The sequence below is a fragment of the Mchenga conophoros genome, linkage group LG18, assembly GCF_057382185.1.
Source record: "Mchenga conophoros isolate Kocher_MC1m ecotype Shallow Benthic linkage group LG18, M_conophoros_male_GT1.1, whole genome shotgun sequence".
NCBI classification, from domain to species: domain Eukaryota; kingdom Metazoa; phylum Chordata; class Actinopteri; order Cichliformes; family Cichlidae; genus Mchenga; species Mchenga conophoros.
This window is the reverse complement of record NC_140543.1, coordinates 26,755,222-26,780,857: the sequence shown is the minus strand read 5'-3', so window position 1 is coordinate 26,780,857 and position 25,636 is coordinate 26,755,222. Positions and strand designations below refer to the sequence as shown.

General features: G+C 40.8%; 1 protein-coding gene across 4 annotated transcripts; it reads left to right on the top strand.

Moving 5' to 3' along the window:
• The first annotated feature begins 8,462 nt into the window (after window positions 1-8,462).
• On the top strand, window positions 8,463-25,382 carry LOC146554004 (KN motif and ankyrin repeat domain-containing protein 4-like). Of its 4 annotated transcripts, none has more exons than XM_085255275.1 (10): window positions 8,463-8,694; window positions 13,761-13,839; window positions 13,927-15,390; window positions 16,480-16,555; window positions 18,154-18,474; window positions 18,651-18,735; window positions 22,953-23,172; window positions 23,261-23,403; window positions 23,925-24,125; window positions 24,886-25,382. In XM_085255275.1, exons 2-10 carry the CDS (start codon window positions 13,821-13,823, stop codon window positions 24,976-24,978), a joined length of 2,622 nt encoding a protein of 873 aa, XP_085111401.1. In that variant the 5' UTR covers window positions 8,463-8,694; window positions 13,761-13,820; the 3' UTR covers window positions 24,979-25,382. The 4 variants fall into 4 exon arrangements, with proteins under 4 accessions (XP_085111401.1, XP_085111399.1, XP_085111402.1 ...); XM_085255273.1 differs by having other exon boundaries at window positions 8,464-8,694; window positions 18,151-18,474; XM_085255274.1 differs by lacking the exon at window positions 8,463-8,694 and adding an exon at window positions 10,465-10,518 and having other exon boundaries at window positions 18,151-18,474.
• The last annotated feature ends 254 nt before the right edge of the window (window positions 25,383-25,636 follow it).

The following is a 25,636-nucleotide window of genomic DNA, read 5'->3' as shown; positions in this document are numbered from 1 at the left end:
ACGGAACCGTGGGAGCTCGGGAGGGAAGTGTGGCAGTCCACTTGTGTCAAGCCAGCCTCCAATTCGAGACTTGCAGTCAAGCCAGCCTCCAGTTTGTTTTACGTTCCCTGTGTATTCAAAGTATTACGGGAATGGATGTGGAAACCGGATTTCAAAATAAAAGCCAACTTCGAGTGAATTAACAGATATGTTAAGAACATAATAACATATAATTTAGGCTTTTTTTTTTTACAAACTCTAATGTTAGATCTATATGACACAGCCTTGTACCCTAATTGTGCCCTGTCACTATCAAGGCCATCTTATTTTGGATTTCAAAGTAAAAGCCCTGTGAATCTTCATTTTTGAACTACTCTTTCAATGACTTAATAATGCTCTTAAAAGCAAAAGTCGTATTTCCAAATACTATTTGAACTTTATATCAACACTTTCCAACCACAGTCTTTTTACAGTGATACCATATCAATATCAAGTCAGTCTGATTTTGCCTTTCATAGTAATGGCCCTTTGAAATTGTCCATAATTGACTTAATCTTCTAACGATTCAAAATGCTCTAAAATGAAAAATTCTTGTTTCCACAGGGTAATTCCACCTTAGATCAACAGTATACAGCCCCACAGTGATACCATATCAATATCAAGTCATTCTGATTATGCCTTCCAAAATAAAAGCCTTTTTAAATTGTCCATAATTGACCTAACTTTCAGTGATTTCAAAATGTTTTAAAATGGAAATTTCCTGTTTCCACAGGGTAATTCCACTCCAGATCAACAGTATACAACCTCACGATGTTACCATATCAATATCAAAACATTCTGATATTGCTTTAAAAAATAAAAGCATTTTCAAACTGCCCATATCTGAGTTGTTCCTGGAACAATTTCAAAATGCTCTAAAATGGCACATTCCTGTTTCCACAGGGTAATTCCACTTTAGATCAACAGTATACAGCCCCACAGTGATACCATATCAATATCAAGTCATTCTGATTTTGCTCTCAAAAATAAAAGCCTTTTCAAATTGTCCATAATTGACCTAACTTTCAGTGATTTCAAAATGCTCTAAAAAGGAAAATTCCTGTTTCCACAGGGTAATTCCACCTTAGATCAACAGTATACAGCCCCACAGTGATACCATATCAATATCAAGTCATTCTGATTATGCCTTCCAAAATAAAAGACTTTTTAAATTGTCCATAATTGACCTAACTTTCAGTGATTTCAAAATGCTCTAAAATGGAAATTTCCTGTTTCCACAGGGTAATTCCACTTTAGATCAACAGTATACAGCCCCACAGTGATACCATATCAATGTCAAGTCATTCTGATTTTGCCTTCCAAAGTAAAAGCCTTTTCAAATTGTCCACAATTGACCTAACTTTCAGTGATTTCAAAATGCTCTAAAATGGAAATTTCCTGTTTCCACAGGGTAATTCCACCTTAGATCAACAGTATACAGCCCCACAGTGATACCATATCAATATCAAGTCATTCTGATTATGCCTTCCAAAATAAATGCCCTTTCAAATTGAGCATATACGGCCTACTTTTTTGACGATTTCAAAATGTTCTTAAACAGAATTTTGCTGTTTCCACAGGATAATTTCACTTTAGTTCAACAGTATACAACCTCACGATGTTACCATATCAATATCAAGTCATTCTGATTTTGCTTTCAAAAATAAAAGCATTTTCAAACTGCCCATATCTGACTTGATCCTGGAACAATTTCAAAATGCTCTAAAATGGAAAATTCCTGTTTCCACAGGGTAATTCCACCTTAGATCAACAGTATACAGCCCCACAGTGATACCATATCAATATCAAGTCATTCTGATTATGCCTTCTAAAATAAATGCCCTTTCAAATTGAGCATATATACGACCTACTTTTTTAACGATTTCAAAATGTTCTTAAAAAGAATTTTGCTGTTTCCACAGGATAATTTCACTTTAGGTCAACAGTATACAACCTCACGATGTTACCATATCAATATCAAGTCATTCTGATTATGTCTTCCAAAATAAAAGACTTTTCAAATTGCCAAGATACGACCTACTCTTTTAAAGATTTCAAAATGCTCTAAAAGTGAAAATTGCTGCTTCCACAGGATAATTTCACTTTAGGTCAACAGTATACAACCTCACGATGTTACCACATCAATATCAAGTCATTCTGATTTTGCTTTCAAAAATAAAAGCATTTTCAAAATGCCCATATCTGACTTGATCCTGGAACAATTTCAAAATGCTCTAAAATGGAAAATTCCTGTTTCCACAGGGTAATTCCACCTTAGATCAACAGTATACAGCCCCACAGTGATACCATATCAATATCAAGTCATTCTGATTATGCCTTCCAAAATAAAAGACTTTTTAAATTGTCCATAATTGACCTAACTTTCAGTGATTTCAAAATGCTCTAAAATGGAAATTTCCTGTTTCCACAGGGTAATTCCACTTTAGATCAACAGTATACAGCCCCACAGTGATACCATATTAATATCAAGTCATTCTGATTTTGCCTTCCAAAGTAAAAGCCTTTTCAAATTGTCCACAATTGACCTAACTTTCAGTGATTTCAAAATGCTCTAAAATGGAAATTTCGTGTTTCCACAGGATAATTCCACTCCAGATCAACAGTATACAGCCCCACAGTGATACCATATTAATATCAAGTCATTCTGATTATGCCTTCCAAAATAAAAGACTTTTCAAATTGCCAAGATACGACCTACTCTTTTAAAGATTTCAAAATGCTCTAAAAGTGAAAATTGCTGTTTCCACAGGATAATTTCACTTTAGGTCAACAGTATACAACCTCACGATGTTACCATATCAATTTCAAGTAATTCTGATTATGCCTTCCAAAATAATGGCCTGTTGAAAATGCCCATAATTTACCTAACTTTCAGTGATTTCAGAATGCTCTAAAAAGGAAGATTTCAGTTTCCACAGGGTAATTCCACTTTAGATCAACAGTATACAACCTCACGATGTTACCATGTCAATTTCAAGTCAGTCTGATTTTGCTTTTCAAAATAAAAGCTTTTTCAATTTGCCCATATATGACTTACTCTTGGAGCGAATTCAAAATGCTCTAAGATGGAAAATTGCTGTTTCCACAGCATAATTCCACTTTAGATCAATAGTATCCAACCCCACAGTGATACCATATCAATATCAAATCAGTCTGATGTTGCCTTCCAAAATAAAAGACTTTTCAAATTGCCGATATACGACCTACTCTTTTAAAGAATTCAGAACGCTCTAAAAATGAAACTTGCTCTTTCCACAGGATGAATCCATGTTAGATCAAAAGTGTACATCCACACCATGGTACTACTTCAATTTCAAGTCATTCTGATTTTGCCTTCCAAAATAATGGCCTGTTGAAAATGCCAATAACTTACCTAACTTTCAGTGATTTCGGAATGCTCTAAAAAGGAAATTTTCTGTTTCCACAGAATAATTTCACTTTAAATCAACAGTATACAACCCCACAGAGATACGATGTTAAGATCAAGTCACTCTGATTTTGCCTTCCAAAATAAAAGTATTTTCAAATTGCCCGTAGACGACCTACTCGTTTAACGATTTCAAAATGCTCTTAAATTGAAAGATGCTGTTTCCACAGGATAATTCCACTTTAGATCAACAGTATCCAACCCGACAGTAAAACCATGTAAATTTCATGTTGGTCTGATTTCGCCTTTCAAATTAATGGCCCGTCGAATTTGTCCATATGTGATATACTCTTTCAATTATTTCAGAATGTTTTAAAAATGAAAATTGCTGTTTCAACACATATTGGGTTTTCATTTTGAAAAGCAAAATCAGACTCAATTGATTATGACAGAATTGAATCATAAAGATGATGTAAAAGGAAGCTGAAATTGCCACTAGGTTGTAATTGATAGTACGTTTATATTTTAAGTCTGTGGAAAGATGTCATGGTTGGTTTGCAAGCTGTTTTGTAATTTCTTTATTTAGAAAACAAACTGGAGGCTGGCTTGACTGCAAGTCTCGAATTGGAGGCTGGCTTGACACCAATGGCAGTCCGTGGGGGCAGGAAGTCCGTGGAATGGCGAGTGGGCCAGGTGAGCGCCGCGAGATCCAGTTGAGCCGGAGGACAGGCAGGTAGCAGACGCCGAGTAGAAATCTGGACAGAAGTAGGCAGGTTAAACAAAGTTCCAAGCAGAAGAGAATGCACACTTTTCGTGGAAGTCTGGTTACCACTGTGGGGATGACTACGGACTGGCGTGGAGCATCCGTCAGCGCCGGATTAAGTGGATCTCCGTGTAATCACCGGGATGGAGAGCAGGTGTGCTAGTGATGGCCCAGCCCGGGGGTGTGGCTACCCGAGCATCACGCATTCCACAGACACAGGACCACGGACCATGACAAACTTAGGTTATCAAGAGCCTGTGGGCATCTGGATTGACTGGTCTCAATTCATACGCTCATAGGTTACTGTTTCATGACTATACTGTTTTAATTGGCCAGTGCAGCCTCAGCTTACCTTGCAGCTCCCCTCACCACAAACCGCAGTTACATAATGGATATAATTTGGGGAAGGATGCCAGCTGTATGAGACCTTTAGGTCAACTAACCCACTTTAAACACTTCCATCTGCTTTGTGTTGTTTCAGTTGTTCTTTAACTGACAAAGTCCACATTGTAAAATCTATGTGTTTGAAGTGTAAAAAGCCAAAGGATAATGATTTTGGCTGGTTAAGATTGCGGACCAGACTGGGAAAATACAGATTATTTCATCAGAATGAAACTTCAGAGAACACGTTACACTTTTTCTTTAGCACGATTCTTGCTTGAAGGAGAACCTGCCTCTCGGCAAAAAACCTCAAGCTGTACTTTCCAGCAGAAAGCAGCTTCATCTAAATGGGAGGAAAATTAATACCCTGCGGCAGGCAAGCCCGAATGGTCTATTTGTGTGAGCTAATGATTAACTACTCATTTTCTTTTTAACAAAATATTTGAAGTAAATTACAAACTTATTTTACAAGCCATATTTCTCTTTATATATGATGCAACAGTAAATCTTTCTCTGAAACTGCCTTTGGGGACATTTGGCCAAGTTCTCTGCAGTATGTGGTCTGTCCGTCAGCAGTCATTTGCTCCAATAAAGACTTGTTTTTTTTCCCTCTTTTCCCTCAGTTCAAACCACAATCCCTCTCGGAGTCAGTTGTCTGCTTGGGTAATGGAAAGGGGAGTATATCTTGCTAATTCTCGCTAATTCATTTTCCATCCATGGCAGAGCTAACCCTGCAGGGCACAAGGCAGTGGTTACAGCTTGTTGAGCAGCATCGTGTCATAGACTTACACACATACTGTGAACTGTGTGATTGTAGTTTTTCATTCTGAAATGTAGTTCTTGTGGCCTGAGGACACAGATTTACTTTACTTTGCTCTTCCTTTGCCTATAGGCTCCTTCTTTGCAACAAATTTAACAAATTTTGCTCAGGACTAATAATCTCAGCATAATCTCACTGACTGACAGACAAAGAGCCAACTCTTAAAGCGTATAACTTCATAACGGAATAAACTGAATGAGAGGCAAAGAAAGAAGACCAGTCTACATCAATGCTAGCAGCACTGTTAGGCTTTATTTCAACACGTTCTCACTCCCTAAGCATAATATTTTACGCTAGGTGACAAATCGTCAACATTTTATGTCTGTGAAGGTTCTCAGTCATCCAGGTCATCGTAGTCAAAGGAGCTTGCAAAGAAAAGCGTCTGGACTTCTTTAACGTCTTCAAGCAACTTAAAGAAGTCCAGACGCTTTTCTTTGCAAGCTCCTTTGACGTCAACATTTTACGCTTTCGGGTACCCAACACGTTCCTAAATGACGAGATCGGAAAAATGACAAAACATGAGAACCCTTTCGACTCAATCTACACATTTTCGTTCATTTTCTTAAAATCGCTTTGGAAAACACTATTTTACGAAAAAAATAAGCAAATCATTATTTTTAGATTAGATTAAATTAAATTACAAATACAAATTGCAGTTGTTTCCTTTCTATAACAGAAAAATTAGTTTTAGTGGTTGAATGTTATGGGTGATTCATTTCACTTTTCAGTAGCCTGGCTCAAATTTGGATTTCAAAATGGGAATTCGTTTTTTTATTTGCCTAATGAATAACAACATAATTTTTTAGTTTTAAATAAGTTTATTTTTTTAAAGATTTTCAAAAATATTTGTGTTTTGACAGTTTCTAGTGTATTTCCTGGGTTTACCATCAGTATATTAGCCGAAATTTGTATTAACACCAATCAGAGAAATCACTGTTTCAATTTGGGATTGTGGGTCAAGGATCCTTTTCTGCAACATTGTGAACAAAACACATTTTTGTTTAATCAAGGTTGATATCATACAGGCAGGTGCAAATACTATCTCAGTGTTGTAGCTCCAAGTAAGTCTGCTTTGGATGGTTACAGCTTTCTAGCTCATAATAAAAATACCTATGGCGAATATGAATGCATTGTAACTAGAGATGGACCGATCCGATATTACCTATCGGTATCGGTCGGATACTGACGTAAATTACTGGATCGGATATCAGAGAAAAATTAAAAAAAAATCTGATCCATTAAATATCAAAAAAGCACCTCACAAAACTTGCAACACGGAGTAACTCCCAACTCGGCTCATAACCGTAGCACGTGGGGAGCAGTAGGCATCATGTGATAGAGCGGCTGTGTGTATTTGTAGCCTCGCTAGAAAATTAAAGCAAGTGTGTAAGTTCATCTCTGGATGTTTATAAAGCATTCCCGCGTTAAGCTTGACAACCGATATATTGAGCGACTGCCTCTTCTCTCTCCCTCTTTCTCCTGTTGCTACTTCAATCATGAAACTGATCAATGATCAGCTGATCGGCTTTTCTGTCACGAGTCCGTCTCTCTTGTTTGTTTATTGCTCACTTCGCGCCAGAAAGAGGAAACCAGCGGCTGAACAACAGCAGCACGTTTAAGCTTGATAAGCTGTTGTTAGAATTTATTTACTTTCTAGACCAGGATCCTTTTCTAAGTAGCTGACGGCTGGTAACTGTGCAGGGGTTGATCTAGCAAAGTTTAGCCAGGGGGCTAACAGGGAAAAGGGGGCACAAAGACATACTTTTCTTTCTTATTCTCATTTAAAATGTCTAGCTTTTAATAAATAATTATCCAAATCTTACACCCAAGTTTTAATCTGATGTAAAATGTATAGAAGTCCATTATTGTATATAGTAACTATTAAGTCTAATATACCCTAGTAAGCTATAGTACTTTTTCCTTTGGGAAGGTACAATCTGTGCAGTCTGCAATTCTGTTGAAGAAAGATGTTGAATCTATTTAATTATTCTTGGAAAATGATTTCTGTGCATTTTTTTTACACTGCATCAAATTAAAGTTAATTAAGTCAATTAAGCATCATGAGGTGGAGGGTGCGTGGTTCCCTTTTTTTTTTTTTTTTTATTAGATTGATCAGTATTGCTGAACTATGAAATATTTTGGGTGCAGTGTATTTTTTTACATACAGGTAAAACAGAATAGCTTTAGTGGTGTTGTTTTTTTTTTAACTTGAGTATGAACTTATACAAAAAGCAGCAAGATATTAAAAAACTGTTTTTTTGATTAAAACACACACTATATCGGATTCATATCGATATCGGCAGATATCCAATTTTATGATATCGGACATAAAGAAGTGGTATTGTGCCATCTCTAATTATAACCCTGTTAACACTTTAGAATGCATCTTCTCAGAACTACAAGTGGATACCTATAAAATAGTTATAGAGGTCATGGATACCATATGAATTTAGAAAATGTTGTGATATTTCTCAGAAAGAATTCATTCTTGGAGCATCTGTGGTCCTAGTTTTTATTCTCTGATGACTATGAAAGTTAAGCAGTCACTGAGATGTTGGTATTTCTCTCTTAACTAAAATAAAGGGATGAAAAAGGGCTCTGCTGGGCCACTCTGTGTAGAAAGTGTTGTACAAATACCTGCCTGTTTACCATTTTCGCAATGTGATGGTGATTCTCAGAAGAAGATGCTAGTAACAGGCTGAAAGAGGATCCCTACAGAACGAGAGGTATGCGCTGAGAGACTTAACCCCCGTGAATGCCACCAAGCCCTGTGCTTCGCCCAGTGTTTACCAGATTATAGAGGCCACAGATCACATAAAACTGGGTAGAATTTCACATTCTCAAAGAGGGAGGTCTATGAGACTCTACATGGTGACACAGTAAGGTGACTAGTACTTTCTCTCATTTCTTACCAGAAGCTCCATACTTTGACGTGTTGTCACCGGGGTTCCAAAGGAGCAGCTGTCTTTCCCAGTCGGCTGCACCTCTGAACTTCTATTGGCTGCTGTCTGGAGGAGTGGGTGTGATCGTCTATGTCTAGCCTCCCACTTGTCAGTCTAGTTGGACAGGAGGCATGTTCACAAGCTCCTCCTTGCTCATTGCTCCCTTTTACACACAAGTAAACCCAGCTTCTGTTATGGCAAGGGCTGCACGTTGGCATTTACCAAATAGCCGCGGCATGCCACTCTCCCTGACAGCACCTCCCTGCCTTCTCAGGAGACAGACAGGCTGAACTAGCTGAGAGCAGACGGTAGTGGACTATCTGGCAATCACTCCCACAGTTCAGCGGTACAGAGTGGGGGAAACTGCTCAACATGCCACAAGGTAAGCTCAGATATAATATTCATCCCATATCTGCAGGCATTTGAGGACTGTTGGATCAGACAGTTAATCAAAGCCGAGATGCAGAAAGATGACCTTGAATGTCTTCGATCAGGGACCGGCTGATTTAAATTCAGGGTCAGAAAAGCTTTTGACTCTAAATGGATTTAACAAATGGTGTGGAGTGGACTTCTGGGTCAAGTAAGAATACTAAACAGCTCTTCAGGACAACATCTTTGCATTCAAAAGATTAAATGTCGCTTTTATTTTATTACACTTTTACTTATGCAATGAAGACACAAACTCATTGCCCGCATTGCCCATGTTTCTATTTTAACCTTCTTATGTTAGCATATCATTGTTTTTTCCTTGCGTGAGGCTCCAGGCAACTGTTTTATCCAATGTGCTTTGGCTCCACATACCATCCAGTGAGGCTTTGAATGCCACATTGCAACTCATTGAAACCCTGACCCTGGTGCTGTTGGAATGGGAACAGGGCAAGTCCAGCGGTTCAAAAGCACCAAAACAAAACATATGGGAGGGGATATCACAGAACCTGAAAAACTTCTAGGAACACTTTGAGGAGACAGTGAAAAATGTTTTAAAGAAACAGGGAAAACAGAGCAATAGGGAGACATAGGATGGGGAGGGGGATTCAGGGGGTTGAGCCCAAACACTTGGCTTTGCTTCCTAAATCAGCTCCAAAGAGAAGATGAGGGTTAGAGTTATGAGTTGGAAAAACCACAGGCTGTACAGCCAAAAAACTAGAGGAGAGGAAGGACTTTTTCCGGGAACACAGCATAGACAGTAAAACATGTGGACACATATATACAGACACAGTAAAGAAGCAAAGAGACACAGGTTATAGGTTCAGTGCACGGAGAAAGCTATGGTTTGAAGTTATTTAATCTCACTATTAACAGGTAAGGAAACACCTAAATCTTCACAAATATTCGTATCCTGGTATGCAGTACAATTGTGTCAAAATGTGTGCAATACAGTGTTGTCGGTGGCAATGTGACTACGAGGTCCCCACTCCTGTAATATTCAGTAACCCAAGAAAACATAAATGCATGGACTGATTCCATAAGTAATAGATGGACTCCATTGCAGCAGCTCAGCAGCTTGTAGGCGGAGCATTGTCTGAACCAGATGCTAACAAGCTAACAGTTGTTATCACCTTGATCATATTGCACTATATTACAAAAAACACAGGACACTTCCTCTGGGGATATAACAATCCACCAAAACGTTGCCTCAATATTTCTGAAGAGAAACAGTAACCATCCTTAGAGAGTCACATGATTAACATGGCTAAAGATGAGCCTGGTGAAATGTTTTGCTATCATCTATGACAACCGCAAATCTTGACCTGTTACTTTCAACAATAAATTAGCTTTTAGTCCAGTTTACTGCTGCTACATAGGGAGGCTGCAGCCATTTGACATCATGAGTGAACACTGAACTTGTGGTTTTGGTAAAGAATGCTGTGGACAGACATGTTGTGATTATGAGGTTTATGCTGATGCAGGGAGAGCCTTAAGGTCTGTATGAGAGTGGACGCACTCACCCAGAGGAGGGGAGCAGCTGTTGTGGGCACACAAGGATAAAAAGAAACTGAAGTAAAAGGAAAATAGCTGTGCGAGAAGAATGTGGCGTTCCTCCAGCCGAAAAACAACAAGAGCTGAACATAAAGGAGGCCTTGATTTTTTATTTTATTTTTAAGAAAATTTGAGCCCATTGCAATGCTTGACTTTGGACTGAATTCATTATGTGCGGAGGTAGCAGGACTGCTGTGCACTGCTGTTCGGCTGGGGCCTGTTTGGGGTAAAGCAAATATTTTACATTTCATTTCGTGGGTTTCCTGTGAGGTGGGCCTACTCCTCCAGGCGCAGACAATTAAAACCTATGCCACAGAAATGTGGAGAGAGTTGGGCAGTGGCTCCTGGGAAATGCCTAACCCTAACTTTGCTATATTGTTTCCTCTGTGGTAACCTGGTGAGGAAGAAATGTTCGGGTCTATATTTATGCGTAAAAATGGACGGCTTGCGGGCAACAACAAGCAGTGTGAAGCTCCTTTGTTTGCTCGAAAACTGAAAATAAAGCATCTAAAACTGGCATTCCTATTGCTTAATATTCTACATGCAGTTTTTAAAAGTTTGACATTTTTGGAGATAATTACTTTACTACGGAGCCCGCAAGGGACATGGGAGAAAAAAAAAGTACGATGAACTTTTGCGAGATCTCGCAAAACTAACTAGGGATCTCGCAAAAGTTTTGCGAGATCTCGCAAAAGTCCGTCTTAATTTTTTTTTTCTCCCATGTCCCTTGCGGGGTTCCGTACTTTACAGTTACAAGTCTCATTTAAATGTTCAACTACAGCTAGCCTTGACTGGTAGGTGGGAGGGAAAGAGCTAGCGTGGCTCCAGGTTAAAAAGGTTTTAACTGTACAGTTATGAAAAGGAACGTTTTCACAGGACGGGATAGTATAGAGTCCTGTGAAAACTTTAGTATCCTTGCTCCTTGTAGAATCACCTTTAGCACCAGTAACTTCCAGTTATGACGTTCTGTGTGACTCTAAAATCTCTCACATCACTGGAGAGGTACTGCACAGAATCCTGCATAAATCATTCTTTCTTGCGCCTGTATACCTTGTTTATTGAACATATACCATATTTAGCTGCTTCCAACCACTGTAATAACCTATTTTAAGTCTCTCCATTTTTTCATGTTTTTCTCCAATATTTCAAATCACAACAACAGCTACCTCTTGGTGTTTTATATTTTCAGGTAAAGACCCTACAATAATAGAAAGAAAACCCCAACAATCAGACAACCCCCCCATGACCAAGCACTTGGCGACAGTGGGAAAGAAAAACTGCCTTTCCCCAGGAAGAAACCTCTAGCAGAACCATCTACCATGACAAGTTGGGAAGAGAGTCCAAGAATAATAATAACTAATGATTAAATGCAGAGTGGTCTATAAACACAGTGCGTGCAAAAGGGTAACTGAAGCTTAAAAAAAAGTGCATCATGGGAAACCCCCAGCAGTCTAGGCCTACTGCAGCGTAACTATGGGGGCGTTCAGGGTCACTTGATCCAGCTCTGGCTTTAAGTTAAATACAGCGCTGCTATGTCCGCCTACTCATAAGAAATCAAAAAGTGCATTTTAGCCCCACCAATTTCTTTCTGTGCAGGTACTAAACGCTTATATTTTTCTTAAAGTAAGCCAGACATTTCTTATTGAGAACCTAAAACTTCTTTACTTGTAAAAGAATTTTTTGTTGTCATTGGGTTGAAGTCGAGCCAGCAGCTTATATTTTGAACTGAGTCAACAGAGAGATCGGGATGTCTGCAGTAACAGGTGCTCTGTGCTTCAGCGCTGATTGACAGAGACAATAGCGAAGTCTCTGCTTGCAATCAGCACGCTCTTTTTCTATTATTCATGCTACACTAGCTTTATGGAAATATTTCTTGTGTACCTCTTGATTTTTCTGTATATCTGGAGCACCAGAATGGTCTTCAATTAGCCTTTAAAATGAAGACATATCTGGGTCTCACTGCCTGACATGTGCTTTAGCTTTACGCCCACATGTACGAGCTAAACTTAGACTTGTCAGACGGAGGCCTAAAAGAGTCCTCTCAACATCATGGAAACCACAAGAAAATAACAGTAAATAATGTAGTTTTGGTATCTAATACAGTGGTTAGACATATGCAAGGGTAACAGAACTGAATATGATGGAAAAAAAGGAATAGTTTATATTATTCTGTTCGTGCAAGAGATTTTGGCTATTAAAGTCGGAGAAACGAAGCTCAAAACAGTTTAAACTTTAGTACCAAACACTGATAGGGGACCTTCCCTGAATGTTGCTTGTCATCTCTCTCTGCACCCTGCACTGTTAATACTTGTCAAGTAATTTCTTTTTTTAAAAATAACACTGCTTTTTTAATTTGTTTCATGTCATCTTTGATTTATCCGTTATTCATGGCACAATACTGAGCAGACTTTATTCTGCAAAATTGCTGTCTGCAATTTGCACATTTCTTTGCCGTTTACTGCCGGCCACCAACGAGTGTGTGAATGATAGAGGTGAAAATTCCCAGCAGGGACATTCGGTGGTGTTTGTCTGTTTACTGCATAGCTGACATTGTTTGGGGCTGTGGCTTGGTGGCCGCCGTGCCTCAAGAGGACAGCAAGCAGCCGCAGAGGCTGGTGGTCAGGAGAGAGGAGGGGAAACGTGGGAGGCGGGAAGAGGTAAAGATTTAAGAGGGGGAGATGCTGAGAGAGGGAGGCGGGGGAGGAGTGATATAAAAGAGGAGAAGGGCACGCCAGTATATTAAAAAGGCAGTAGAGCGTTGCACTGTAAAAATACATCACTTTCCAAGGTGAACGATGAAGTTCTAGATAGTTCGGTGATAGAAAAACAAACTCTCTGAAAGAAAACTGTAGAACTAGTAGGAGGCACAGGGAGAGAAGGAAGGCTGGAAAGTATTGAGTCAGAACAATGAGTGTCTGTATTTATGTCTGTAGGAGTTTATTTTGCACTGCTGGCCATAGCTGCTGGGCTAAACAGTCTCAAGCTATTTTCAGCTCTCGTCCTGGATGGCAGGGCTGTAATCAAGTGAAGATCAGGCCTGCCACTGTTGAATAATAGCTGCCTGGTGGACGGAAGAAATGAAGCAGCAAGAGTGTGAGAAAAAATAGAAAACTTTGGGAAGAGAAGAGAATAAGAGAGGGGGAGAGAGAAAAAGTACTTCGGCGTAATTGAATGTTTGTGTTTTGTTATCCACTCACTACATGTGGGTGAATGAATGAGCATATTGTGTGTGGAGCACAAACAAGGATGATTGCTATTCCGTCTGGTCGCAAAACTTGGACTGAGTCTGCCACCAAACGCACCACAAATAAACCTCAAGTCAATGTCAGAGCCAAAATGTTGAAATCTGCAATATGCTCATTACATTATTATATAACCACACAATAATCACTTCGACCACTTGTAAAAATGCAGAAACAGGTTTCTCATATGTTGTTGGCTTAATTTAGTCCTCCTTTTTCTTGTCAGATGCCCGAGGTCCAATCAGATAATGTGTCAACACATTTTTTGGAGAACTAAGGAGAACAAATGATGGCAACACAAAATGGTAGAAAAAGGTTTTTTGCTTCAGAAGTTCACTGAATCTGATATTTATTTGAAATGCATGCTCACTTACTGTTTGTAATTTTTGCAGGGAATTTTGCACCTTGTAAAACAGCACAGAACGGAATCAAGGAGAAGCCCCCATATTCAGTGGAAACCCCTTATGGCTTCCGACTTGACCTGGATTTTCTGAAATATGTAGACGACATAGAGAAAGGGAACACCATCAAAAGGATTCCCATTCAGCGCAGAAGCAAGGAAGTGCGCGCAAGCACTTTACCAAGGCACCTCAATACTTCTGGGTGTGGCTACCGCCCGAGCCCCTGGGGATCTACCGGAGCTCTTGGCCCCAGGTCTCGATTGTCAGACGCCCATCATCATCATGGCTATACTTCCTGGGCATATGATCACAGGCCACCTGTTTCCCCCACAGGGTTTAAATCTTTGGCAGAGATGGAAGCCAGAATCAAGGAGTTTGATGAGCAACCTCTAGGGGAACATATCAGACCCCATCTCCTCCGTGCCTCCAGTCTGCCACTTACGGTTTTACTGAGACAAGGGTCAGAGTCTACAGATGACCACAGCAGCGTCTGGAGTTCAAAGGATCACCTTGGGGGAAGAAACATCTCATATGAAGATGTGTTCCACTCTTCGGACAGCCCTCGGCCACAGGACTGCTCAGGTCTGCTGAGGCGCCTCACTGAAGCCCTCGAACGAGTGGGGGACCTTGAGATGGAAGTGAGGGTCATTCCTGAGCTCAGAGCGCAGATCTGCATCCTCCAGGAGGAAAGAGAAAGACTTCGTCTGGGACTGAGTCCACGTGACCATCCCTCCACAATGAACGGCACCACAGATCCTGGTACATCCTCTCACAATAGCAAAGTATTGAGAGGACTTCAGCATGAAAGTCACAGTATATTTCCTAGAAATTACAGTGTCAGCCAAGATGACTCCAATCCTACGCATGAGTGGAGGACTAGTACAGATCTGGATGAGCTGCTGACAGTGACCTCCCTGCAAGCCAAAGTAGCTGTGTTGGAGCAGAAGCTCCACGAGACTAGCCTGGAGCTCCAGAGAGTGTCAGGGCTGCTGAAGGAGCAGCAAAAGGAAAGCAAAAGGAAAGACGAGAAGATAGAACACCTCATTAAGAATCCTGCGGTGTGGGTCCGTGCAGAGAGGGTGGTGGTAGATCAGGATGGAGATGAGACGGTAGTGAGATCAGAGTATGATAAAGCACCTTGCTTTAGTAGTAAAAGAGCGGTTAATGCAAACGATCAAACAAGGCAGCAACACAAGTCTGCGGTCAGTTCAACATTGTCTGAAAGACGTCCACTGGTTTCTGAAGGTACAGACACAGCTGAGGTGATCCATCACATAAAGAAGATAAAGAGTCTGCTGGAGCAGCAGTGGAAGTGTTTGTGCACAGAGAGTGAATCAGGAAAAGAGGGCAAGCATCTAAAGCACCCAGATCCCAAAGTCAACTCTCTGCAGCAGGAGATGATGGGACTTGTCGACATCCTCATGTCCTGCCACAAACAACATGGAGACAGTGACGGTAAGAAGATTCAGCAGGTAGTTATACAGTTGAAGATAACAGAAGCCACATTTCAGAGTTAATAATAGTAACACTGAAGTCAAAGTGAGCCAGGATCAGTGTTATTGTTTTTGTATAAGAAATCCCACTGGGTTTAATAGGGTCAGCCAAATCTGAAAGTTGGAAGTGAGTCGGCAGAGCTTTGTGTAGTGCAAAGAATAAGAATAATTTTCATCTAATAATTGTTAACAACAACAGCATTTCATTAGCTGTATGAACCTTTGTATCATGTATCATGGAATGAGGTTAGTTTTTTTGTGAACCCAAATGTAGCACACAGGAGATGGAGGTGAGATAAGGCCAGCATTTAATGCTGACTAGTCTAAAGGTTTGCACGGTACAAAAACAGAAAGCAAAGCTAAGGAAAGCAAATTACCAGGAGGCATGAGGAATTATTATTCAGGGAACGATACGGGGAGACTAAGTAAAAAAAACAAAAGGTAATAAGGTAATCAGGGAGGACGAGACAAGGACAAGAACTCAATATAAAGCACAAGCGAGAAAGGAATTGAACAGAGATGATAGACTTAAACATGCAAACTTGACAAAGAGGGGAAGACAAAATAAACCAAAGGCAGAATACTCGAAAATCACCAGAAACTGAAACAAAGAACTAAGACTGAATGTGTCAAACAAGAATAAAGAGAAATGATCAAACTGAGAACCAAAAGAAGGTTAAATAAGAAGAAGAATTCCAAGACCATAACAAAAATTTTAAAACCCAGGACGATGACAAATTGAGTAAGAGGAAGCTGATAAGCAAAAGGTTTGCTTGTAGTCAGTTTTGAAGCTCAAACTGAGTCACCATTTACTTTAAAAGACATTGCATCATAAAACTGAGACAGATGGATTAGAAGGAAACTGATGGGGTTTGTGTTTTGTTTTTTTGTTTAACTGATGAGTAGGCGGCTCTTGGATTTACAGGCAGCATTACAATTAGCTTTAGCAGTGATGAAATGGTTTATGCAAACATAAACAGGCCATTGAATCTAATGAGGAGCATGTAATGCTGACATTTCATGATATCCTTTGTGTTTGTCTTCTGTGTAGCCTCTAAATCCATCCTGCAGACAGAAGGATGTGCCCAGACGTCGAAAAACCTACATTCTGGGGGTGTTAAAGAAGGGTTAGTAAATAACTCCCTGACTTTAGCAACCCTAAATGTTATGATTGTCGGTTATTTGATTTGAGGTTCTGTACAGTCCCGACACAGAAAAACATCATGATTTAAGTCTGAAATATGAGTACCACTCCCTGTTGTCAGTTAAGGGGAGGAAAGAGGCAGCTCCTGTATTGTAAAATGACACAGTGATCATAAACCATATTTCAAAGCCTCACAAGTATGTTTATTTCATTCATCTACAATAAAATAGCCATAAAGGAATGTGTTTTCTGGTTCAGCATTACAATTCAAGTAAAATATCTCCTTGACTGTACAAGCAGGAAAGTATTCACAGCCTTTGCTCAATATTTCTTGAAGCACCAACCACTTTGGCAGCAACTACATGCTGAAGTCTTTTTGAGTATGATGCCTCAGGCTTGGCACGCCTATTTTGGGGCAGTTTCTCCCATTCTTCTTTGAACAACCTTTCAAGCTCCATCAGGTTGGAAGGCAACATTGTTCACATCCATTTTCAGATCTCTCCAGCAATATTCAATTAGGTTCAAGTCGGTCACAGACGGGTCCTGATGCCACGCCTTTGTTATGTTGGCTGTGGGCTTAGGGTAGTTGTCCTGTTGGAAGATGAACCTTCGCCCCAGTCCAAGGTCCAGAGCACTCTGAAGCAGGTTATCATCAAGGATGTCTCTGCACAATGCTGCATTTATCTTTCCCTCAACCCTGACCAGTCTCCCAGTTCCTGCTGCTGAAAGGCACCCCCACAGCATGATGCTACCACCACCATGTTTCACTGTAGGGATGGTATTAGCCAGGTCATGAGCGATGCCTGGTTTCCTCCAGACATGACAATTGGCTTTCGGGCCAAAAAGTTTAATGTGTGAACCAGAGAATTTCGTTTCTTGTGGTCTGAGAGCCCTTCAGATGTTTTTTGGTAAACTCCAGGTGGGCTTTCATGTGACTTTTACTGCGGATTGACTTTAGACTGGTTGCTCTACCCAACAGGTCTCATTGGTGGAGTGGTGCGGAAATGGTTGTCCTTCTGGAAGGTTTTCCTCTCTCCACAGAGCAACGCTGGTGCTCTGTGGAGAGTGACAATCAGGTTTTTGGTCAGAGAGGTGACCTTTCTACCCCATTGGCCTCTATGAAGACTCCTGTGGTTTCAAAGGCCACTGTGCTCATTGGGAACTTTAATGGTCCGGAAATGTATCTGGACCCTTCCTTAGATCTTTATATAATTACAATCTTTATGTTCATGTTATATATTTGGTTTTTATTTTTAATAAATGTTAAAAACATTTAAGCACACTTTTTCACTTTGCCATTATGGAGTATTATGTGTTGAATTTTGACCAATGGACGAGTGAAGTGCTGTGAATACTTTCTGTATGCACTGTATAAGGGTTCTCAGCCTCTGACTCCCCTAAACATACATAAGACATTCAGACTAGTCATTGGTTTGAGATAATTAAGCAAATTCACAAGATTTACTATGTATAAGTTCACCAACCTCTGTCACCGAAATAAAAAAACAAACCAAAAGTGTAGAAGCAGTTGTAACATTTAACATGTACCTCTTTTTTTTTTCTTTCATTTTTCTATAGAAGCAATGAGACTGCCACTAAAAATCAGGCCTGTATGAGCCAAAGTGTCCATGATGATTTGGAGCAGAGGAACAGTAGCACAGTTCCTAGGGAGGTGGCTCCTGCCCAGCTGGATGCAGACACAGAGAAGAGAAGAATGGAAGAAGAGAAGCAAATTGACCCAGGCAGACAGATGAAACTGGAAGGAACAGGTTTTGGGGGGACAGATGGAGGTGATGTATCTCTAGTAGCTAGGGCTACAGAGAAAACGGCCAAGATGAAAACACAGCCCTCAGGAGAACAGATGGAGGGAAACTCTGGCTCGGAAACAACCACCAAAGGCAGGTGAGAGGACCTCAACAAACACCCAATCGGTGTCTGTTTGGAAGATGTAATTGCACTCCGCAGGAAGCTAATTTCATCTGATCATAATATAATATGTTCCTCATGTTTTAAAGTGAACTGTTGCTCTATTATGACCTTCCTTGAGCATACATATACACATTTTTTTCCTCTTCCAGAGAAGCAGTGAATGCAGATTTTATTTCTGCCTGTCATTTCCTTAATAATCACATGGACAACATGGACAACCCCAATGATGACATGGTAAGCAGTCAAGACTAGAGATTAAATTTAAAAAGATATGAAATTTTTCTTTCATTTACTGCGTTAAAAATATGTCTGTGCACTACATAGACACTACTGTGTGATCACACCAGCAGAGACACAAATGAGTTCTCAGAACCCAGCCAAATAAACATCTTGGACGGTTGTCATCCTATCATGCTGACAAAAATCTGTCCACATAGAGACATGCAGTATAAATGCCTGCTGAACAGTTTGCAGTACCAGGTTGGGAACTGAGGTATCTGCAGAACCCTTTACGCCAGAACGAACAGACACTAAACAGAGTTTAATAAGGTTAAAAAAAAAATAGGCACAGAGCTGGCAACACCATTTTTTCCTTCTTTGTGGTTCTATTTGTTACTTCATTGCCTTGTTTTGAAGTGGGTTGCAATCACCGCGCCCGTGAACTTGCTTCTATTGGGACATGTTGCATTTCAAAAGTTGAATCTTGCTACAATGATGTAAATCATTTGATTGTTGACTATCATTTTGGATTTTTGAGTTTGGCAGCTGAACAATACCAAATTAAGACACGAGGGTAGCTCGGAGGAGTTATCATGCAATGCTAACACCAGCTAGCTAGCATTGCTAACAAGGCTAAACCATAATTCATTGCATTCGTAAACGGACCAGGTTGTTAACATGTTTTGTTTTCTGATCTAGAGTCAGATATTTTAACATAGACATCTAAGGGATTTGTCATGAGCAATGTTCCCTCTAATTTTTCACGTGTCTGAGCGAACACACAAACTCCCTGAGCGACCCCTTGGACCACTGTGAGCAACAGCAGACGTGTGCACTGTGGTCACGCCAGCATCGAATCCATCCAAGTTACAGTGGGGCAAAAAAGTATTTAGTCAGCCACCGATTGTGCAAGTTCCCCCACTTAAAATGATGACAGAGGTCAGTAATTTGCACCAGAGGTACACTTCAACTGTGAGAGACAGAATGTGAAAAAAAATATCCATGAATTCACATGGTAGGATTTGTAAAGAATTTATTCGTAAATTAGGGTGGAAAATAAGTATTTGGTCACCTCAAACAAGGAAAATCTCTGGCTCTCACAGACCTGTAACGTCTTCTGTAAGAAGCTTTTCTGTCCCCCACTCGTTACCTGTATGAATGGCACCTGTTTGAACTCATCATCTGTATAAAAGACACCTGTCCACAGCCTCAAACAGTCAGACTCCAAACTCCGCCATGGCCAAGACCAAAGAGCTTTCGAAGGACACCAGGAAAAGTATTGTAGACCTGCACCAGACTGGGAAGAGTGAATCTACAATAGGCAAGCAGCTTGGTGTGAAAAAATCAACTGTGGGAGCAATCATCAGAAAATGGAAGACATACAAGAACACTGATAATCTCCCTCGATCTGGGGCTCCACGCAAGATCTCATCCCGTGGGGTCAAAATGATCATGAGAACGGTGAGCAAAGATCCCAGAACCACACGGGGGGACCTGGTGAATGACCTGCAGAGAGCTGGGACCAAAGTAACAAAGGTCACCATCAGTAACACACTACAACGGCAGGGAATCAAATCCCGCAGTGCCAGACGTGTTCCGCTGCTGAAGCCAGTGCATGTCCAGGCCCGTCTGAAGTTTGCCAGAGAGCACATGGATGATACAGCAGAGGATTGGGAGAATGTCATGTGGTCAGATGAAACCAAAGTAGAACTTTTTGGTATAAACTCCACTCGTCGTGTTTGGAGGAAGAAGAATACTGAGTTGCATCCCAAGAACACCATACCTACTGTGAAGCATGGGGGTGGAAACATCATGCTATGGGGCTGTTTTTCTGCCAAGGGGACAGGACGACTGATCCGTGTTAAGGACAGAATGAATGGGGCCATGTATCGTGAGATTTTGAGCCAAAACCTCCTTCCATCAGTGAGAACTTTGAAGATGAAACGAGGCTGGGTCTTCCAACATGACAATGATCCAAAACACACCGCCCGGGCAACAAAGGAGTGGCTCCGTAAGAAGCATTTGAAAGTCCTGGAGTGGCCTAGCCAGTCTCCAGACCTCAACCCCATAGAAAATCTGTGGCGGGAGTTGAAAGTCCGTGTTGCTCGGCGACAGCCCCAAAACATCACTGCTCTCGAGAAGATCTGCATGGAGGAATGGGCCAAAATACCAGCTACTGTGTGTGCAAACCTGGTAAAGACCTATAGTAAACGTTTGACCTCTGTTATTGCCAACAAAGGTTATGTTACAAAGTATTGAGTTGTATTTTTGTTATTGACCAAATACTTATTTTCCACCCTGATTTACGAATAAATTCTTTACAAATCCTACCATGTGGATTCATGGATTTTTTTTTCACATTCTGTCTCTCACAGTTGAAGTGTACCTCTGGTGCAAATTACTGACCTCTGTCATCATTTTAGGTGGGGGAACTTGCACAATCGGTGGCTGACTAAATACTTTTTTGCCCCACTGTACATGGTTTATTAAAATAATCAAATTACAGCATTTACATTTATGTTAGACTACTTTTAATTAACTGCTTTAGCCCATTTAAAAAAAAATCTTGTTCATGACCTGTCTAGTATGTTAACACTATTGGAAGTAAAAATAACTTGAACTCCAATTTTGAAAACAAAACTTTATTTCTTTTTTTCTTCCTTTTTATATAAAGCTCTAAATTGTTTTATGAGTATGAGTCTGTGGTCTGGGAGAGAGTCCTGTAACTCTCTGTCTGCAAAATACAGTATATAATGACCAATGTTGGGCAATTAATTATATAGTTACTTCTTCAAAAAAGTAACTGAGTTATGCAAACAACAAAGTTTTTTGCAGCTGTTTACCTAAAAATGCAGCCAAGGTGGGTTTTTTTTTAAAATAAACATTTCAAACTATTTACAGAACAATCAGCTGTTCTGCATCAAATCTGATGCCACACAAATTATTTGTGCCACTCCAGAAAATAATTTCTGTCCACTATGAGATAAAGGAGAACAACAGCCTGATACCTGCAGGCCTGACAACAGGAGATGTATCACTCCTGTAACACCTGTGACATTCAGCAGTCGCCTCATTGTTCTGACACACACAACAAAACTATTGACTACACTACACACTAACTACACACTAACTAAACAAGATTTGCGCTAAACGTCTCAAATCTCTCACATCTCAAAACATCGCCGTCACTCCAAAACTTCCCCCTTCCTAAACAACTAAATGCCATGCTGCCATATCATTTTTTTGATTGGTCGACATGGTACATTTTTCAACCAATAGGAAAGGGTGGGGTTTTTTGGGTTTTGTTTTTGCTCACAGGCGGAGAGCGCTTTCAAGCGCTTTCCTTATAAAACGCCGTTTTTACCGTTTCTTCCCGCAGCAAATATAAACAATGACAGTATTCAGGAAGAAAACCAAACACTGCAGATATTTTTATCATAACTCTGGTTTTACGTGGCCGATCAACACAATTTAAAAACTGGTATAAAGTCCACACTTTTTTTCCGTCAATTGTTCCGTCTGTCCTGCTCACATCTCCAATGGTTCTACATGTTGTCATTAACGTGGCTTCACTCCACATCAGCCACGCCGCTTTGCTAGCTAAAACACCGGTGTCGGCACATAAGGACGCTGTCATAGCTTGTCGACGACGTTGATTAGCCGCGTATGTGCGAATGTGAATCGCATTCTTGGTTGGACTATGGGATAAGGTGGCATCGTTCTAATCCCATACTGGAGCAGCCAGTCACTCACTGACTAACACTGCAAAACAGAATTGTTAAAGTATTGATTTTAATTTCAATTCAGGTTAGATTTTTTTTGTATGCAACGCAGATTTTCTGACCGTGCCAGCAGTGCGCAATTGCGCACACGCGCAGCTTAGAGGGAACATTGGTCATGAGGTGCCATTTAAGGAGCTGCAGTTTGCAGCACTGCTATATTGGCTTTTCCCAGCCCCACAGAGGGGCTTCAAAGAGAGAATGTTTTATATTTTATATTCTACAGGTGGGCAGAAAAGCAACTACTCAGCCACAGAGCAGCATTAACGCTACTGGATATGATGTCTTTATCAGATAAACTTTAAACAATAAAAATGCAAAACTTGTCCTCAGAAAGAGGACATGTGTACCACATATTTCTTTAAAGCAGGACTGCTAAATGTTCTAAACATGTAATATATGTTATTAAATTCATGCTTCACCAGGAATCGTTCTTATTCATATATTTTCCAGAGGAAGGCCCTGGTTGTGTTGTTCCAGCACTGGTTCAGTGCAGCAGCAGAGGAGGCCTCTGAGGCCAGCAGGGTGGCTGCATACCTGAAACACATAAAGAAGGAAACACCCTCCCTGCTGGCCTTTCTAGTCAATCTGGCGGACGACAACGGGAACACAGTGCTTCATTACAGCGTCTCCCACTGCAACTACAGCATTGTCACCCTGATCCTGGATACAGGTAACATATAGGTAACCGTGTTGTCGAAGCTATTGTAATATAACGTTTGTTAGTACTAAAAACGTCTGACATCTTCCCTGTGCCACAGGTGTCAGCGATGTGAACGTTCAGAACAATTCTGGCTACACGGCTGTGATGCTGGCCTCGCTGACAGCCCCTGATGGACCCGGCGGAATGGAAGTTGTCCGCAAACTAATGGAGCAGGGCAACATTAACATTCGCTCCAGCAAGGTACCACAAGCAATAAGAACAAATGTAATAGGGATGAGGAGGGGAGGAGGGGGATATCAGTGTGAGATGGCAGCGCAGCTCCCTCCTATAGCACCCTGTGCTGGTTTGTACTATTTTCTAGGCAGTGAACGGAAAGCTATACCTAACCACATCCATTATTAATGAATCACTTGGTAGATTTTACACAAGACAAAATGATCAGTGACAGAGTTCATACTGAGACTTCTGTATGATGTCTTCTGTGGCTCTGGGAGGAGATTTTCAAATTCAGAGAAAGCAGATGATGTCATCAGGAATAGCTTAAACTGGGGTAAAGGGTTTGCACATTCAGCTTTGTTATGAACAGTTTGAAAGACCTGGGTATGCATGTATACCTATCTTTGGAGTTGCTGGCTTGTCCCTATAAAACTGAGGTTAGTAAGACACTGACTACTAAAAGATAAAGAATGAAAGCTGAAGAAGAAAGAGGAGATTTGAACAATTCTTGGTCTGGGCCTCACACTCTCTCCCTCTCCACACAGACGGGCCAAACAGCTCTGCACTTGGCAGTGAGACATGGCCGAGTTGTGATGGTTCGCCTGCTGCTTAGCTGTGGGGCAGACGCTAACATCCAGGACAGCCAGGGAACCACAGCGCTGATGTTCGCATCTGAGAGGGGCCACACGCACATCGCAAGGCTCCTGCTGGAGAGAAGCCAGTGTGATCTCACTCTGACTGACAAGGTAAGACCACATCAAACAAATCATCATGTAACCTGGGAAACAATGCTGGCAAACTCTTTTCTGTGGTCATTTTCAGGGATCACAGTGAACTGGATCATAATGTTGTGATGCAACAATAGTCTGGGCATCATACCCATTAAAATTCAATTTTAGGACACTGAATTCATGTGATGATTCACCTCCATTTGTTAACAAAATGGCACATCTATCTTAGCATTCACATCACTGAATGCAAAGAAAAGCAGCTTAGATGCGTGAAAGCTTGAATGTGTTGACACACACTGTGGATGTGAGTGGACTGACAGTCTGGATGTAGCAGAATAGAGCTTCCCCAGGATTAATCAAGGCTACAGTAAGACAAATCTCCCTGGGCTGAGAGGAGCTAATCCGCTAACAGTACAATATCTGTGCCATGCGGAGCAAGTGGAGGCAGGGAAAGAGCAACGGGGGCAAACCTCTCTTCTGCTTGTGACAGTCTACCTTTAGTGTACTTTAAAGGTAGACTGTGAGAGAATGTCTCACCTAAACCCACACTAATTAGACTGATTAAACTGTGGAAAAATGAATTTATATGGCCTACAGAAACGCCAACAGTTTTGTGCGGTAACACAAATAATGTTAACTTAACAATCAGATGATAACAAAGTCAGGAAATCACCAAATTCTTCAAGGGTTCACCATCTGGGGACCCAGAATCAGTCACATTAATGTTGCACTCTAAGCTGAAATGTTGTTTTTTTCTTTGTTTCCTGTTTGCCAGCGAGGTCAAACTGCGCTTTCCATCGCCATGCAAGGTTCCCACGCCGATACAGCTGCCCTGCTGCAGGCCCATGCTAAAGCTCGAGCTCTGTAGAAGTGGATCTGTTGCTCTGTTCACATGTCAGATCCTCTCACCTGAGTAGCGCTTCAAACGCGGGCTTTTTTTTCTGAAATCTGGACTAGTGACAGCTGGTGCGCTGAATGGGATGATATTACAATGAGGCTGTACTGCATGAGTAAGTGAGGCAGATGATGGTTGCTAGGGCAGCATGCAATGATCTGGTGTTTTTATTTTGTCTTTACCATAGATGTTTAAGATTATCGCTGATCTTTGCACATCCGTGCAGCAGCTTCGCTCTGCAAACTATGTAATGGAAAGAATATTTATTATGTTTGTTGTATCTAAAAATTGGTTTGTAAGAAGATTCTACCTGTATGTTTCCAAGGGGAATTCTCAGCATTTCTAAGCACCATTTCAATAAAATACTTTCAAAATACTGCATGCCAACGAAACAGAAACAAATCCCTGGAGCCGATCGACCAGTTTGTTTATTTCACACGTTGGTAAAAACTACACTGATGTATGCAACGCCTGTTTTTAATAAAATAACAGAAAAGCGATGATATTTCATTGTTTGAAACGAGCAACATGCAGTGGCAAAGTCGCCCAGGAGGTGGCGCAGCTCCTCCATTTCAGCATCACCGCCAACATCCAGCCAACTCAAACATAATAAGAATCCCCCCTACAGAAA